Source organism: Oncorhynchus masou, chromosome 21, assembly GCF_036934945.1.
Source record: "Oncorhynchus masou masou isolate Uvic2021 chromosome 21, UVic_Omas_1.1, whole genome shotgun sequence".
Classification (NCBI taxonomy): Eukaryota; Metazoa; Chordata; class Actinopteri; order Salmoniformes; family Salmonidae; genus Oncorhynchus; species Oncorhynchus masou.
In genome coordinates this window covers 5,095,001-5,112,057 of record NC_088232.1, presented here as the reverse complement: position 1 = coordinate 5,112,057, position 17,057 = coordinate 5,095,001, and the positions used below count along the sequence as shown (strand labels likewise).

Genomic DNA, 17,057 nt, shown 5'->3' with positions numbered 1-17,057 from the left:
ACTTTCTCTCTGTGTGAGTGTGTGTGATTTATTATGTCCTCCCTTAACCTCTCCTGCACTACAGAAGCTCAAACTCCTTCAAAAGGTCAAAAGTAGTGCACTATATAGGGAATAGGTTACCATTTGGGATGCAGCCAGGGCACAGTTAATAGTTACACCATGCAACAGTAAAGGGGGAAATAAAGCCCAATTCTTCACATTATGTTTGGTCCATCTCCCAAATGAGTAATAGCCTATGCATACACAGTGGGTTCCAGTACAACGTCAAGCTAAATAGCATTTCTATTTTCTTTGGGAGGGAGCAATGCTCGCTGACTTCTTTTCCAATGTTATTCAATGGGGATGGAATCTTGAGTGTTCTCGTGATACAGTTTATGCACAACGTAGTTCATAGTGGTGAAATAAGTTTTCCCCGGTGCCATTCACACCGAGAATGCACGCACCCATGCACGCCGCGCGCATCTACGCACGCACGCATGCACAAAGGTCATTTACGGCGGCAGAATCTCCCACTTATTGCATCGCGCTCGTCGCCAATTATTGGGCTCGCCGCCGAGCGACACTTCATTAACGTCCTCCTGGCCCGCCTGGCTGTCTTGCTGTTAGGCAGGGTGTGCGTTTTGTTGTATTTGTTCCTTCAATTCATATGGAGGATCTGTCCCGACAAGGGGAAAGCTATAGCTCTGAAGTGGAATGGCTTGTGTCCAAGTCTTTGTTATCTCACACATTTCTGTTTTCATTTAGAAGATGAAAAGAGAGTCAACTGCATTTTATCTGGCATTTTCCAAACACCCCTCAGGGGGAAGCAGCACAGGAATTCCCACTGTGGCTATACAGTCTGGAGGTGTTGGGTGAAATCCTGTTAAAATACATTTTGTTCCCCTATGTAGAATCCTGACATGTGGCTGACTAAAGGCCTACCAGTGGAGGCTGCTGAGAGGAGGACAGCTCCTAATAATGCCCTGAATGGAGTGAATGGAATGGTATCAAACACATGCTTTTCATTTATTTGATACCATTCCATTACACGCCATTCCAGCCATTATTATGAGCCGTCCTCCCCTCAGCAGCCTCCACTGGGGCCGACTGTATAATACTTAGAAAAACCTGTCAGTCTCACGCATCTTGTCTGTCAGTCTGTCCACAGTGTATAAGACAGAGAGGGGTGATGACACCAGACAACCAAGGAATCAAGCATCGATGTACAGACAGACCCTGCGTCCCAAATACCGCCTCAATCACTTTATAGTGCACTACTTTTGACCAGTGTCCATAAGGCTCTGGTCAAAAGTAGTGCACTATATAGGGAATAGGGTACCATTTGGGACGCACACAGGGCACAGTTAATAGTTACACCATGCAACAGTAAAGGGGGAAATAAAGCCCAATTCTTCACATTATGTTTGGTCCATCTCCCAAATGAGTAATAGCCTATGCATACACAGTGGGTTCCAGTACAACGTCAAGCTAAATAGCATTTCTATTTTCTTTGGGAGGGAGCAATGCTCGCTGACTTCTTTTCCAATGTTATTCAATGGGAATGGAATCTTGAGTGTTCTCGTGATACAGTTTATACACAGCGAAGTTTGTGATGAGAGAAGCTTTTCACAATGCCATTTACAGCGAGAATGAACACACACGCGCCACAATCTCCCACTTATCGCATCGTGACAGTCGCCAATTATTGGCCGAGCCGCCCTTCGTTAACTTCCTCCTCGCCTGGCTGCCGTCTTGTTGTTAGGCAGGGTGGGCGTTTGTTGTTATATTTGTTCCTTCCTGGTCAATTCCTACAGAGGAGCTGTTAAAAGAGGAAGAGAGCTTGTCTTTGAGTTTTGGAGCTCTGAATTGGAATGGCTTGTTTCCCAAATGGCTTGTTTCCCAAATGGCTTGTTTCCCAAACCTTTGTTGTTTCACTCATTTCTGCTTACATTTAGAAGATGAAAAGAGCGTCAGCTGCAATTTTATCGAACTTTCTCAAAACACGCCTCAGGGGAGGAGACCTGGGGACGCCACACACATTCCCACTGTGGCAAAACTGTAGTACACTACACCGTCACCGTTTATCTGGTGGTCAGTCTGGAGGTGTTGGGTGAAATCCTGTTCAATTCAAAGTGTTCCCCCCATGTAGAATCCTGACATATGCCTGACTGAAGGCCAACTGTAGAAGACTTTTCAAAACCTGTCAGTCTGTCAGTCAGTCCACAGAGTCCCCAGTGTATAAGACGCCTTGGTGTCACCACGTCCTAACCCCGGAGTGACCTTCAGAGGGTTACAGTTAAGGGTCACCTTGAAATGTCCTTAAAGAGATCGTCCCTCAGGATAGCTTGACAACTGACCCGGCCAGAAAACTTCATGCAGATTGAATATTGCCATGGGCTTAGAAGCAAGTACATGAGTTGCTTTATTACTGCAGGATGGAGACACACGAGAAGGAAGCTGGTAAATTAGGTGCTAAGTAAGATGGAAAACACACGTGCTCGCTCTAAGCCGACATCAGGAAATGAGAGGGTTCAAAAGCTTGGCCCAGGAGGACTGCTGGTAATCTTTTGGCAGACTCAGGATGCTCTCCTGCTAATGTGCAGTGTGTGTGTCCATGTGTGTGTGTGTGTGTGTGTGTGTGTGTGTGTGTGTGTCTTGCTTGGAATACTCAGGATGCTATCCTGCTAATGTGCCTACCCTGGCTCATTGGGACTCTGCTTATCTTTCTGCTGTGACATTTGGATTAAAGAACCAAGCAGCGCTTGGCCTTCTCAAAGATGAATTTAAGTCAATAGTACCGCACATGATAGTTGATCATTTTTGTAGACAACTCCTTGATATACATATTTCATTTTATGTAGTGTCTTTTGAAGATGTCATCAACTTTTGGGAGGGGTGACAGTTCACGTACGTTTAAGCTAATAGAAGGGGGAAAAACATTCTTTTTTCAGCTGCTTCTCTCATTAGTGTGAATTCAGAAACTAAAATGAAAATAAAGTCTTAATCACTACTGTCAGGTCCAGATGGTGAAATTGCTTGAATTTATCAACTTTAAAATCGCTTTTGGATAAAGTGCTTCTAGATGACCATATCATTATCATCATTAGGCTAGTACACCTCTCCAAACCATTATCATTACTAAACCTCTGAAAAACACAAGGTATATTGGTCTGGTAAACCAAGTAGTTCTGTATGTGCCAGTTTCCTTGACACAGAATAAGCCTAAATGTCGGACTAAATAGCTATTTCAATTAAGATTTCCCATTGAGCATATTTCTTTTTAGTCCAGGACTAGCCAAAATCTGTGTCTGGGAAACTGGCCCCGATCCACTGGTTGAATCAATGTTTTAACATCATTTTGCAACATATTGTGATGTGGAATCTGCGTGGAAAATACATTGGATTGTGAAAGAATTCATCAACATGATTATTTTATTTTTTTAAGGGGGAAATTTCAAACACAGGATCATGGTAACCAGATTTCAATAAAGATAAACCTTTAAAACAACGTCAGGTCGTCAAGACTATCGGCGTTGCAAGACCTCCGACTGGAGAATTGATCCATGTACAACTAGCTACCATTTGATCTCCATTCAGGATTTTAACCAATCCCAGCCCTGCTTAGCTATGATATTTGTCACTGACTATAACCAATGTGCTATCGTCAGAATGATTGTTGAGCGATCTCCACTTAAAAATGAAATATATCCACTGTTGCTATCAAAGTCATTCTCAAGGGTAGGTTAAACAGAGCAAATTAAATGTGACCATACTTTATCACTTATACATATCATTAAAGATACTATTAAGCACCAATACAGTATAGCATGCACTGCTATTGTTTCAATTCTACAAGGAATTCAGCTAAAAATAGATAATGGGCCTAAGGTTACAAGCTCTGGTGGATTTCAAATGTCATGATATTTAGGGATGTTGAATTGTGTTTGGCTGTCAACACAACCAAATAGCAACATTTAAAGGAGATGAATATTCAGCTTGGATAGTTCCATCTGTGCCACTGACTTAGTCTGGCTTTAATTACAGTTTGTCTACAAATTAATAATTGATAGGTTGGATTCACGTCTCCATTTTAACCAAGTTAATGAATATAATTATCTATTATCTAAAGTGCATTTGATTTAATTTATTCCTATTCTTAAACTTAGATTTTTGGTTGAGATGGAGACTTGAATCCAACCTATCAATTATCAGCTGTCCGGGTGGCTGGTCCCAGACGATCCCGCAGGTAAAGGAGTCGGATGTGGAGGTCCTGGGCTGGTGTGGTTACATGTGGTCTGCGGTTGTGAGGCCGGTTGAACGTACTGCCAAATTCTCTAAAAAACGTTGGAGGCAGCTTATGGTTGGAGGTAGCTTACCAAATCAAATGTATTTATGAAGCCCTTCTTACATCAGCTGATATCTCAAAGTGATGTACAGAAACCTAGCCTAAAACCCCAAACAGCAAGCAATGCAGGTGTAGAAGCACGGTGGCTAGGAAAAACTCCCTAGAAAGGCCAAAACCTAGGAAGAAACCTAGAGAGGAACCAGGCTATGGGGGGTGGCCAGTCCTCTTCTGGCTGTGCCGGGTGGAGATTATAACAGAACATCACCAAGATGTTCAAATGTTCATAAATGACCAGCATGGTCAAATAATAATAATCACAGTAGTTGTTGAGGGTGCAGCAAGTCAGCACCTCATGAGTAAATGTCAGTTGGCATTTCATAGCCGATCATTAAGAGTATCTCTACCACTCCTGCTGTCTCTATAGAGTTGAAAACAGTAGGTCTGGGACAGGTAGCACGTCCGGTGAACAGGTCAGGATTCCATAGCCACAATTGCTGTAATAAGCTGTGCCATGTACTTTAACTGCAATCTCGACTACAATCCAGGTCATTTTTTTCTGTTATCACAGTGATAAATAGACAAAATACCTGACGTTGTATTCGCATTTTTAACTTTGCTGTGTTTTTAAATGGTTGGTTTCAACACAATGTAGACATAAGGCATTGTCCCCGTCACGAGAACTAGCAGGGACGACAAAACAAAACACTAAAATAACATTCCTAACCGTCTCCCGAGCTTTCAAACTGTGTTGCTTGGCATCCTTTTATAGTGTCTGTGACTGACTGATTAAAAAAACAGGCACTCATAAAACGTCTCTAGAAGAGTACCGATCTAGGATCAGGCCCTCTCCTGTCCATATAATCTTATTCATTATGATCTAAAAAGGCAAAAACTGATCCTAGATCAGCACTCCCACTGAGACGGTTTATGAATACGGGCCCAGATAGACACAGAGTAAAGAATGGAAGAGGAAAGTTAAGAATGTGTATCTTGGCATCCTCTTCCTCTTAGTGTAGTGACTTTGATTGACAGTTTAAAACCAGATAGTCATTGAGAAAAAATGGAAGAAAAAATGAATAGCCGTCTCCTTTCTTGCTCTCGGTGTGTAGATTTTTAGACTGTATTCAGTCAGTATATAATTATTATTATAGAAACGGTCACACAATACTCTTCACTTGAAGCCAAAACTCCTCTGCACCTCATTGAAAGCTGAAAGCCTAAACCCCGTTTCGGAGATATCAGACATTTTGGCACTGAACCTGCCCTGAGTGGCGGTTCTTTTTCTAATCCGGCATTTAAGACACGGCTTTGACAAAAAGCTCTGACAAAAACGCTCGGAGGAACAACTTCCTCTTCCACTGAGAACACGCAGTACACACTGTACCAACACTAAACCTAAACATTAGTCATTTGCATTAGACCTTGAAAACTGGGCACAATTCTTTTGTGAAGGCTCCATTAAAATTTGCCATTTAGTATTCCTATAACAGAGTAATACTGTTTAACACTACTAAGCCAACCCAAGCTGAACTGTGCCGAGCTGTACTGTGTTGGCCTGGTTACACATCAAATCAAATCAAATCAAATCAAATCAAAAATCAAATCAAATATATTTGTCACATACACATGGTTAGCAGATGTTAATGCGAGTGTAGCGAAATGCTTGTGCTTCTAGTTCCGACAATGCAGTAATAACCAACAAGTAATCTAACTAACAATTCCTAAACTACTGTCTTATACACAGTGTAAGGGGATAAAGAATATGTACATAAGGATATATGAATGAGTGATGGTACAGAGCAGCATAGGCAAGATACAGTAGATGGTATCGAGTACAGTATATACATATGAGATGAGTATGTAAACAAAGTGGCATAGTTAAAGTGGCTAGTGATACATGTATTACATAAGGATGCAGTCGATGATATAGAGTACAGTATATACGTATGCATATGAGATGAATAATGTAGGGTAAGTAACATTATATAAGGTAGCATTGTTTAATAGTGGCTAGTGATATATTCACATCATTTCCCATCAATTCCCATTATTAAAGTGGCTGGAGTTGAGTCAGTGTCAGTGTGTTGGCAGCAGCCACTCAATGTTAGTGGTGGCTGTTTAACAGTCTGATGGCCTTGAGATAGAAGCTGTTTTTCAGTCTCTCGGTCCCAGCTTTGATGCACCTGTACTGACCTCGCCTTCTGGATGATAGCGGGGTGAACAGGCAGTGGCTCGGGTGGTTGATGTCCTTGTCCTTTATGGCCTTCCTGTAACATCGGGTGGTGTAGGTGTCCTGGAGGGCAGGTAGTTTGCCCCCGGTGATGCGTTGTGCAGACCTCACTACCCTCAGGAGAGCCTTACGGTTGAGGGCGGAGCAGTTGCCGTATCAGGCGGTGATACAGCCCGCCAGGATGCTCTCGATTGTGCATCTGTAGAAGTTTGTGAGTGCTTTTGGTGACAAGCCGAATTTCTTCAGCCTCCTGAGGTTGAAGAGGCGCTGCTGCGCCTTCTTCACAATGCTGTTTGTGTGAGTGGACCAATTCAGTTTGTCTGTGATGTGTATGCTGAGGAACTTAAAACTTGCTACTCTCTCCACTACTGTTCCATCGATGTGGATAGGGGGGTGTTCCCTCTGCTGTTTCCTGAAGTCCACAATCATCTCCTTAGTTTTGTTGACGTTGAGTGTGAGGTTATTTTCCTGACACCACACTCCGAGGGCCCTCACCTCCTCCCTGTAGGCCCTCACCTCCTCCCTGTAGGCCGTTGTTGGTAATCAAGCCTACCACTGTTGTGTCGTCCGCAAACTTGATGATTGAGTTGGAGGCGTGCGTGGCCACGCAGTCGTGGGTGAACAGGGAGTACAGGAGAGGGCTCAGAACGCACCCTTGTGGGGCCCCAGTGTTGAGGATCAGCGGGGAGGAGATGTTGTTACCTACCCTCACCACCTGGGGGCGGCCCGTCAGGAAGTCCAGTACCCAGTTGCACAGGGCGGGGTCGAGACCCAGGGTCTCGAGCTTGATGACAAGCTTGGAGGGTACTATGGTGTTGAATGCCGAGCTGTAGTCGATGAACAGCATTCTCACATAGGTATTCCTCTTGTCCAGATGGGTTAGGGCAGTGTGCAGTGTGGTTGAGATTGCATCGTCTGTGGACCTATTTGAGCGGTAAGCAAATTGGAGTGGGTCTAGGGTGTCAGGTAGGGTGGAGGTGATATGGTCCTTGACTAGTCTCTCAAAGCACTTCATGATGACGGAAGTGAGTGCTACGGGGCGGTAGTCGTTTAGCTCAGTTACCTTAGCTTTCTTGGGAACAGGAACAATGGTGGCCCTCTTGAAGCATGTGGGAACAGCAGACTGATATAGGGATTGATTGAATATGTCCGTAAACACACCAGCCAGCTGGTCTGCGCATGCTCTGAGGGCGCGGCTGGGGATGCCGTCTGGGCCTGCAGCCTTGAGGGTTAACACGTTTAAATGTTTTACTCACCTCGGCTGCAGTGAAGGAGAGACCGCATTTTTCCGTTGCAGGCAGTGTCAGTGGCACTGTATTGACCTCAAAGCGGGCAAAAAAGTTATTTAGTCTGCCTGGGAGCAAGACATCCTGGTCCGTGACTGGGCTGGATTTCTTCCTGTAGTCCGTGATTGACTGTAGACCCTGCCACATGCCTCTTGTGTCTGAGCCGTTGAATTGGGATTCTACTTTGTCTCTGTACTGATGCTTAGCTTGTTTGATAGCCTTACGGAGGGAATAGCTGCATTGTTTGTATTCAGTCATGTTACCAGACACCTTGCCCTGATTGAAAGCAGTGGTTCACGCTTTCAGTTTCACGCGAATGCTGCCATCAATCCAAGGTTTCTGGTTAGGGAATGTTTTAATCGTTGCTATGGGAACGACATCTTCAACGCACGTTCTAATGAACTCGCACACCGAATCAGCGTATTCGTCAATGTTGTTATTTGACGCAATACGAAACATGTCCCAGTCCACGTGATGGAAGCAGTCTTGGAGTGTGGAGTCAGCTTGGTCGGACCAGCGTTGGACAGACCTCAGCATGGGAGCTTCTTTTTTAGCTTTTGTCTGTAGGCAGGTATCAGCAAAATGGAGTCGTGGTCAGCTTTTCCGAAAGGGGGCGGGGCAGGGCCTTATATGCGTCGCGGAAGTTAGAGTAACAGTGATCCAAGGTTTTCCGCCCCTGGTTGCGCAATCGATATGCTGATAAAATTTAGGGAGTCTTGTTTTCAGATTAGCCTTGTTAAAATCCCCAACAACGATGAATGCAGCCTCCGGATAAATGGTTTCCAGTTTGCAAAGAGTTAAATAAAGTTCGTTCAGAGCCATCAATGTGTCTGCTTGGGGGGGATATATACGGCTGTGATTATATACGGCTGTGATTACATCCACCATAGTTACTGGAAAGGACAATGTGAAGAGAAAATATCAGAGCCCGCCCAGCCAGGACAGTTCGGGTCGGACTTATGTGAATCAGGCAAAACACACTGGTTGAATCAACAGTGTTTCCACGTAATTTCAATTAAGTTACGTGGAACCAATGTGGATGTTGAATTGATGTCTGTGCCCAGTGGGACATGTGTCTGGGTATATCATTCTTCTTGTGGTTTGCTGGGCCAAAAGGCATTCATTTTGTTCCTCCCGTATCAGTACAACCCCACTAGGAAAATAACAGGTGAACCAACGTTGTTTCCACGTTATTTCAACCCGCAAAATAAATGTGATGCCATTGAATCAATGTGGAAAACTGATTGGATTTGCAAAAAGTCATTAACGTATGGCCATTTCTATTTTTTAACTTTAACTTAAAAAAACTTTCAACCTAAATACAATGACATGGTGACATGTTGATTTCACATGGAATTCACGTTAGTTGACTCCTCAACCAAATGTAAATCAAAACTAGACATGGAACTGATATCTGTGCCCTGACTGAAAAGACAAGCTGTTGTCTTTCATACCAATCTGCGGTCTCTCACCTCTCTGGGTTTAATAGTGAGTCCGGGTCTGGACATATGAAGTGTGTGTCTGTGTCCATTCATCATTACTCCTCTCCAGCCAGTGTCTCTATGGTCCTGTCTAGTGTAATTCATCTGGACAGCTGGACAGCGGCAGGGGGCTCAGGAGTTTAAATTGCTCCCCTAGCAGCTCTATGACCGAATACAGCTACCATGATCACTGACAAACTCATACATCTCGCTGTTGCAGCACAACAGCACAAACATCTTCCCTCCCTCATACAGCCTAAAAAGGATAGAGGCTTACTGAGCTAAATTCAAGTGGAGATTCTCGTTTGAAGGCAAATACGATGTGTATTCACCATGCACTATACAATAGAAGACGAGAGTTGGCTTCAGTACATAGGCTACAATATGGCTTCATTCAAGACGACAAGAAATATCTTCGCTGCTTTCGTAGCTTCTTAGTTGTGATGCAATATTTGTCAGTGTTTTACAGAAGGTCCTTTCTGATTGACTCAAAACTCTTGGAAAGGTTTTGACTAAGGAGCATCGTCACAAACAGAGACATTTCCTTCTGACTTCTAGATTTCCGACTGATCTTAGCGTTCAGAGGAAGCGGCGGTAAACGACGACTAGAGTCCGTTTTTGATTAATCAGCCAACCAGTCCTTCTCTCCCGTCTTCTTCCCCCCCCCTCTCTCTCTCAGACGCGTGACGATGCAGAGCGATGGGTCGAGGAAAAGCTATCAGAGAAACTTGGACGGATGATCATTGTCAACAGTTTGTTAAAGGGAAGACTGCAGCCATTTTGTATGGAAAGCGATGTGACGTACTAGTTTGTTTATCCTGTGCTACATCATGAATAGCTAAAATAACCTGCTGCAGTTGGAAGAGGAAACATGTATGTACATTTACTATTTGACTATCCAATTCAGAATATGTTAGTGATTTAATTGCGACAAACTTCACTTTACAGATGCTGCACGGACTGAGATTACGTGATATGGTCACCGTTAGCTACAGTCCATGATGTGGCTAATTCACACTGTCACCTGCCAGAGGCTAGATGAGTGATGCTGAAAATACCTGGAGAGTCCGTGCTGTGATGTTGGTATGAAAGGCATCTACATGAGGTGCCTAGTGGTTAGAGCGTTGGACTAGTAACCGAAAGGTTGAAAGTTCAATTCCCCGTGCTGACAAGGTACAAAATCTGTCGTTCTGCCCCTGAACAGGCAGTTAACCCACAGTTCCTAGGCCGTCATTGAAAATAAGAATTTGTTCTTAACTGACTTGCCTAGTAAATATATATATAAATGATGATTGCGGAAGATCTAATTTACCTTATGATCACCGGAGAAAAATGTAAAACCAGTCACATGGCAGCAAACTGAAGCATATCAACATATTACCTTTCCCACAGTGACTTAACGAAATGCTGGCCTTATAACTTGCACAAATGACATTTGGAATCCCAAGCTGTAGGCTTCTGTAGCCCATGCACAAATGACAGTATAGTGACAAACCTACAGAGTTGATTTATGATTTCCAGACTGTTTTACTTATGTGCCAAGACTCTTTACTGTATATTTTACAATTTCTACTGTGTTAAATATTAGCCACTATCAGTAGCCACCGTCAGTGTTTCCACACATGCATGTATAACTGTCACTTTAGTTTCCTTACATTTTGTATCAGTCCATTACATACATTTGATGTTGGAATCATTAAAACTATTTTTTCAACCACTCCACAAATTTCTAGTTAACAGACTATAGTTTTGGCAAGTCGTTTAGGACATCTACTTTGTGCATGACAAGTAATTTTTCCAACAATTGTTTACATACAGATTATTTCACTGTATCACAATTCCAGTGGGTCAGAAGTTTACATGCACTAAATTGACTGTGCCTTTAAACAGCTTGGAAAATTCCAGAAAATGATGTCATGGCTTTGAGAAGCTTCTGTTAGGCTTATTGACATCATTTGAGTCAATTGGAGGTGTACCTGTGGATGTATTTCAAGGCCTACCTTCAAACTCAGTGCCTCTTTGCTTGACATCATGGGAAAATCAAAAGAAATCAGCTAAGACTTCAGAAGAAAATTGTAGACCTCCACAAGTCTGGTTCATCCTTGGGAGCAATTTCTAAATGTCCGAAGGTACCGCGTTCATGTGTACAAACAATAGTACGCAAGTATAAACACCACGGGTCCATGCAGCCATCATACCGCTCAGGAAGGAGACACGTTCTGTCTCCTAGAGATGAACGTACTTTGGTGCGAAAAGTGCAAATCAGTCCCAGAACAACAGCAAAGGACCCTGTGAAGATGCTGGAGGAAACAGGTACAAAGGTATCTATAGCCACAGTAAAATGAGTCCTATAATGACATGAAAAGCCGCTCAGCAAGGAAGAAGCCACTGCTCCAGAACCACCATAAAAAAAGCCAGACTATGGTTTACAACTGCACATGGGGACAAAGATCGTACTTTTTGGAGAAATGTCCTCTGGTCAAAAATAGAAGTGTTTGGTCATAATGACCATTGTTATGTTTGGAGGAAAAAGGGGGAGGCTTGCAAGCCGAAGATCACCATCCCAACCGTGAAGCACAGGGGTGGCAGCATCAGGTTGTGGGGCTGCTTTGCTGCAGGAGGGACTGGTGCACTTCACAAAATAGATGGCATCATGAGTCAGGACCCCAAGCATACTTCCAAAGTTGTGGCAAAATGGCTTAAGGACAACACAGTCAAGGTATTGGAGTGGCCATCACAAAGCCCTGACCTCAATCCCATAGAAAATTTGTGGGCAGAACTGAAAAGCGTGTGTGAGCAAGGAGACCTACAACCTGACTCAGTTACACCAGCTCTGTCAGGAGGAATGGGCCAAAAACCACCCAACTTATTGTGGGAAGGTTGTGGAAGGCTACCTGAAACGTTTGACCCAAGTTAAACAATTTAAATGCAATTCTACCAAATACTAATTGAGTGTATGTAAACTTCTGACTCACTGGGAATGTGATGAATGATTTAAAAGCTGAAATAAATCATTCTCTCTACTCTTATTCTGACATTTCACATTCTTAAAATAAAGTGGTGATCCTTACTGACCTAAGACAGAGACTTTTTACTAGGATTAAATGTCAGGAACTGTGAAAAGCTGTGTTCAAATGCATTTGGCTGAGGACTTCAACTGTAGTTAGTTTACCTTTCTTTCCTCTGTCACCTTCCTGTAGTTCCTCCTGAGGATTGCTAGCAGTAGGGGATCATATTAGGCTATACCATAATACAAGTACATGTTTTGGAACATGTATTCTGCCTATTTGAATCATTATGGAACGCAGACCAGCCTGGTGGACGATCCATGATTAGTGAGGATTATCAGGGGAGATTTACAGGATATACTCTTCAACTCCTATTGTACACTTTTATCAACATCCAAAATTAATGGTTTGAACAATTTAATATGGCAACTTTCAGAATGGTTCAAACCACTGTATTTTGGATTCACCAATATATTCCTAACTCTACATAATATACAAGATCAGATTATTTTGAATCTACCAATTGGTGGTGCTAGAGGCGTCACTACAGACCCTGGTTCGATTCCAGGCTGTATCAAAACTGGACGGGATTGGGAGTCCCATTGGGTGGCGCACAATTGGCTCAGCGTTGTCCGGGTTAGGGTTTGGCCCGGGTAGGCCATCATTGTAAATATTAATTTGTTCTTTACTGACTTGCCTCGTTAAATCAAGGTTAAATAAAATAAATGCAAATAAATAAAGTGTAGGCCTCCATGGCTTTCATTCATTCCTAATATTCGGAAAGTATTCAACTGATTGTCGAGAAACTTCAAACTAAAAATACAACAAATTTAAATGGATTGTTTTAGATAAATTAACTGAAATGCTGATGGAGTTTTAATTAAATGAGAAAATCTTTTGGCCAGCAAGTGGGAAGGTTTTCAACGGTTGATTTACATTTATTCAGCACTCGCAAGGGAACCACGCCTGCAAAGCCCATTACGCACCTGAATAAGGTATGTCTGAACACCAACTACTGAGAAGTGCAAAGGAAAGGCATACATTTCCTAAGTCTGAATCGGGCCCAATATGCAAACATGGTTATCCACAGTCAACAGAGCAAGTCCATAGGTAATGATCATGTGAGATGTGATATTTTATATTCTTTACAACTGAGAACCACATAGGGAAACGTGTTTTAGTGCTTTGATATGATATCCCCTGGGCCCTAACACATTCTGGCATATCTCAAATAAAATCAATCCACCAATGAGTCCATCAATCACAACCTCAGACAACGTACTATAAAAACAGTGTCTGGAGTTCTATGAAACGTCTGTGTGACTAGAACTCCAGCTCTGGCCTAAGCTCAGTCAGAAGGAAATGACAGATGCAGGATTACAGTAGTGAAACTGGGCAGCTGGACTGTTGGATGAGTCCTTGGCATGTCTGTGGTGGCCATTTTGTCTCTAATGTTTGCCACTGAGATCACTCACTCAGCTGGCTGAACACAGAGCCTCAGAGACTCTCATGTTCAGCCAACAGAGATCAGTGGCCATTCATCTGCTCTACTGTAAGTTAAGTGGACATGGTCTGTCTGTGGAGTGGCGGCCATTTTGGCTCTAACATTACAGTGGGATGGACTTCATAGACTCCTCTGTGTGAGAGGATACAGATGGAGATGTGGTCCCAAGGTTCTAGCTATTCATTTCTCTCAGTTGATTCTATTCTAATAATATCAACTCCATAGACAATGCAGTAGACATGGAGTATATCTATTATTACTCCTTACTGAATAGTAATTTCACTAAACCACTGCCACATTCGGTATAATATAGAAATATGGTCCCCTCTGAGAACGTCCCTCTTCCTAAACCTGATGATAAACTGAAGATTAACCTGTGTGTCCAGACCCATAATCACCTCCCTCCACAGGAATAGTATGTTGGTCTGTCATCACACACACACACACACACACACACACACACACACACACACACACACACACACACACACACACACACACACACACACACACACACACACACACACACACACACACACACACACACACACACACACACACACACACACACACACACACACACACACACACACACACACACACACACACACCTGACTGTATTACATGTCCCTACAGGACTGGTGCAGTGGTCTGTCGTTACATTGAGAGTTATCCATTAGACTGAGGAGATACTGATTGTGACATTACGCTGTAGTTAAAGACCAGATGCCTACCCCCCCCCCCCCCACCCGCCCCAAATACGCACAAACCAGCAGCAAAGAACCATACAAGATTGATCCTACCTGTTAAGTTCAGCTCGGTCAGTAAAACCACCAAAAGGAAAGTAAATTCACGAAAGAGGGAGGTTATCTGATAAAGATACCTGAAGTAATCCAGTCAACCAGAAATATCCTTATTCTAAACATGATGTCCAGATGAATAAACAATTAATATAACACCACATGCACTTACGATGTATTTCCTTCCTGACACACCCCCTACCTATTTGACGCTGACGAGGTACACGAGGAAGCCACTATGGGTTTTGACTAGGGAGAGACTGGGGCCCACAACCTAATTACACACTACATGGCCAAAAGTATGTGGTCACTTACTCAACGAACAACTCCTTCCAAAATCATGGGCCTTACTATGGAATTGGTCCCCCCTTTGCTGCTATAACAGCCTCCACTCTTCTGGGGAGGCAGTCCCACTAGATGTTGGAACATTGCTGCGGGGGACTTGCTTCCATTCAGCAACAAAAGCATTAGTGAGGTCGGCACTGATGTTGGGCGATTAGGCCTGGCTCACAGTTTGCGTTCCAATTCATCCCAAACGTGTTTGATGGGGTTGAGGTCAGGGCTCTGTGCTGGCCAGTCAACTTTTCCACACCAATCTCGACAAACCATTTCTGTATGGACCTCTCTTTGTGCACGGCGACATTGTCCTGCTGAAACAGAAAAGGGCCTTCCCCAAACTGCTGCCACAAAGTTGGACGCACAGAATTGTCTAGAATGTCATTGAATGCTGTGTAGTTAAGATTTCCCTTCACTGGAAATAAGGCGCCTAGCCCGAACCATGGGACACAGCCCCAGATCATTATTCCTCCTCCACCAAACTTTACAGTTGGCACTGTGCATTGGGGCAGGTAGCGATCTCCTGGCATCTGCCAAACTCAGATTTGTCCGTCGGACTGCCAGATGGTGAAACTTGATTCATCACTCCAGATAATGCATTTCCACTGCTCCAATGGCGACGAGCCAAGCATCCAGCTGATGCTTGGCATTGCGCATGGTGATCTAAGGCTGCTGGGACATGGAAACCCATTTCATGAAGCTCCCGTCAAACAGTTCAGCACTCGGCGGTTCTGTCTTTCGAGCTTGTGTGGCCTACCATTTCACGGCCGAGCAGTAGCTCGAACATCTCATTCCAAAATCATGGGCATTAATACCGAATTGGTCCCCCTTTGCTGCTATAACAGCCTCCATGCTTCTGGGAAGGCTTTCCACTAGATGTTGCAACCGAGGACAGATGATTGTTATGAGCTATGCGCTTCAGCACTTGGCGGTCCTGTTCTGTGAGCTTGTGTGTCCTACCACTTCGCGGCTGAGCTGTTGTTGCTCCTAGACTCCACTTCACAATAACAACACTTACAGTTGACCGGGGCAGCTCTAGCAGGGCAGATGTTTTACGAACTAGAATGTTCGAAAGGTGGCATCCTATGATGGTACCACGTAAAAAAAAAAAGAAATCACTGAGTTCTTGAGTACTGGCCGTTTCTACTGCCAATGTTTGTATACACCTGTCAGCAACGGATGTGGCTGAAACAACAGAATCCACTCATTTGAAGGGGTGTCCACATACTTTTGGCCATGTACTGTACATTCTAAGGAACCATGGAACTTTGTGGGTTACAGTTGGGACCCAGTGTTATATACCATATTGATTCCCTTAAAATTGCTTCAAACTACAAAACTTCCAGTCGTGACAACCCACGGGGAAATAAGAGCAAACATCATGCATCAATACAGTCAGAACCCACAGTTCTTTCTGTCTTTGTTGTTAGTCTACTTCCCCCTATGGACTGGAATCATAGTCTTTAAGATGTTTTTTAGTCTAACGGTTGTGTTATGATTGTTTTCCCCGTTCTGGGTTTCCTAATGTAGCCTATACAACACACACACACACACACACACACACACACACACACACACACACACACACACACACACACACACACACACACACACACACACACACACACACACACACACACACACACACACACACACAAATGGAGAAAGTTCTACATTTGTACCAGCTAAGATTGACCTGACAAGGGAGAGTGACGGTGAGAGATCCCAGTTGGCAGGCCCAGACGCATAGTCAATATAACACAGAGAGAGGGGGGGAGAGAGAGAGAGAGAGAGAGAGAGAGAGGGAGAGCGAGAGAGAGAGAGGGGCAGCGCGAGAGAGAGAGAGAGAGAGAGGGAGAGGGGCAGCGAGAGAGAGAGAGGGGTAGCGAGAGAGAGAGAGAGAGAGAGAAAGAGAGAGAGAGAGGGGCAGTGAGAGAGGGGGGGGAGAGAGAGAGAGAGAGAGAGAGTGACAGACAGAGAGAGAGTGACAGACAGAGAGAGAGAGTGACAGAGAGAGAGAGTGACAGAGAGAGAGGGGGAGAGAGAGAGAGAGAGTGACAGAGAGAGAGGGGGGGACGAGAGAGAGAG

The 17,057-nt window shown here is 43.9% G+C and overlaps 1 protein-coding gene across 1 annotated transcript in view; it reads left to right on the top strand.

The window, feature by feature from the left end:
* Window positions 1–10,088, top strand: part of LOC135507603 (deoxycytidylate deaminase-like) — a 74,006-nt gene extending 63,918 nt beyond the window's left edge. The window contains exon 6 of the mRNA XM_064927151.1: window positions 10,001–10,088. Within this exon, the coding sequence (XP_064783223.1) occupies window positions 10,001–10,061 (61 nt within the window). The 3' untranslated portion in view covers window positions 10,062–10,088. The remainder of the gene's footprint in view (window positions 1–10,000) is intronic.
* The last annotated feature ends 6,969 nt before the right edge of the window (window positions 10,089–17,057 follow it).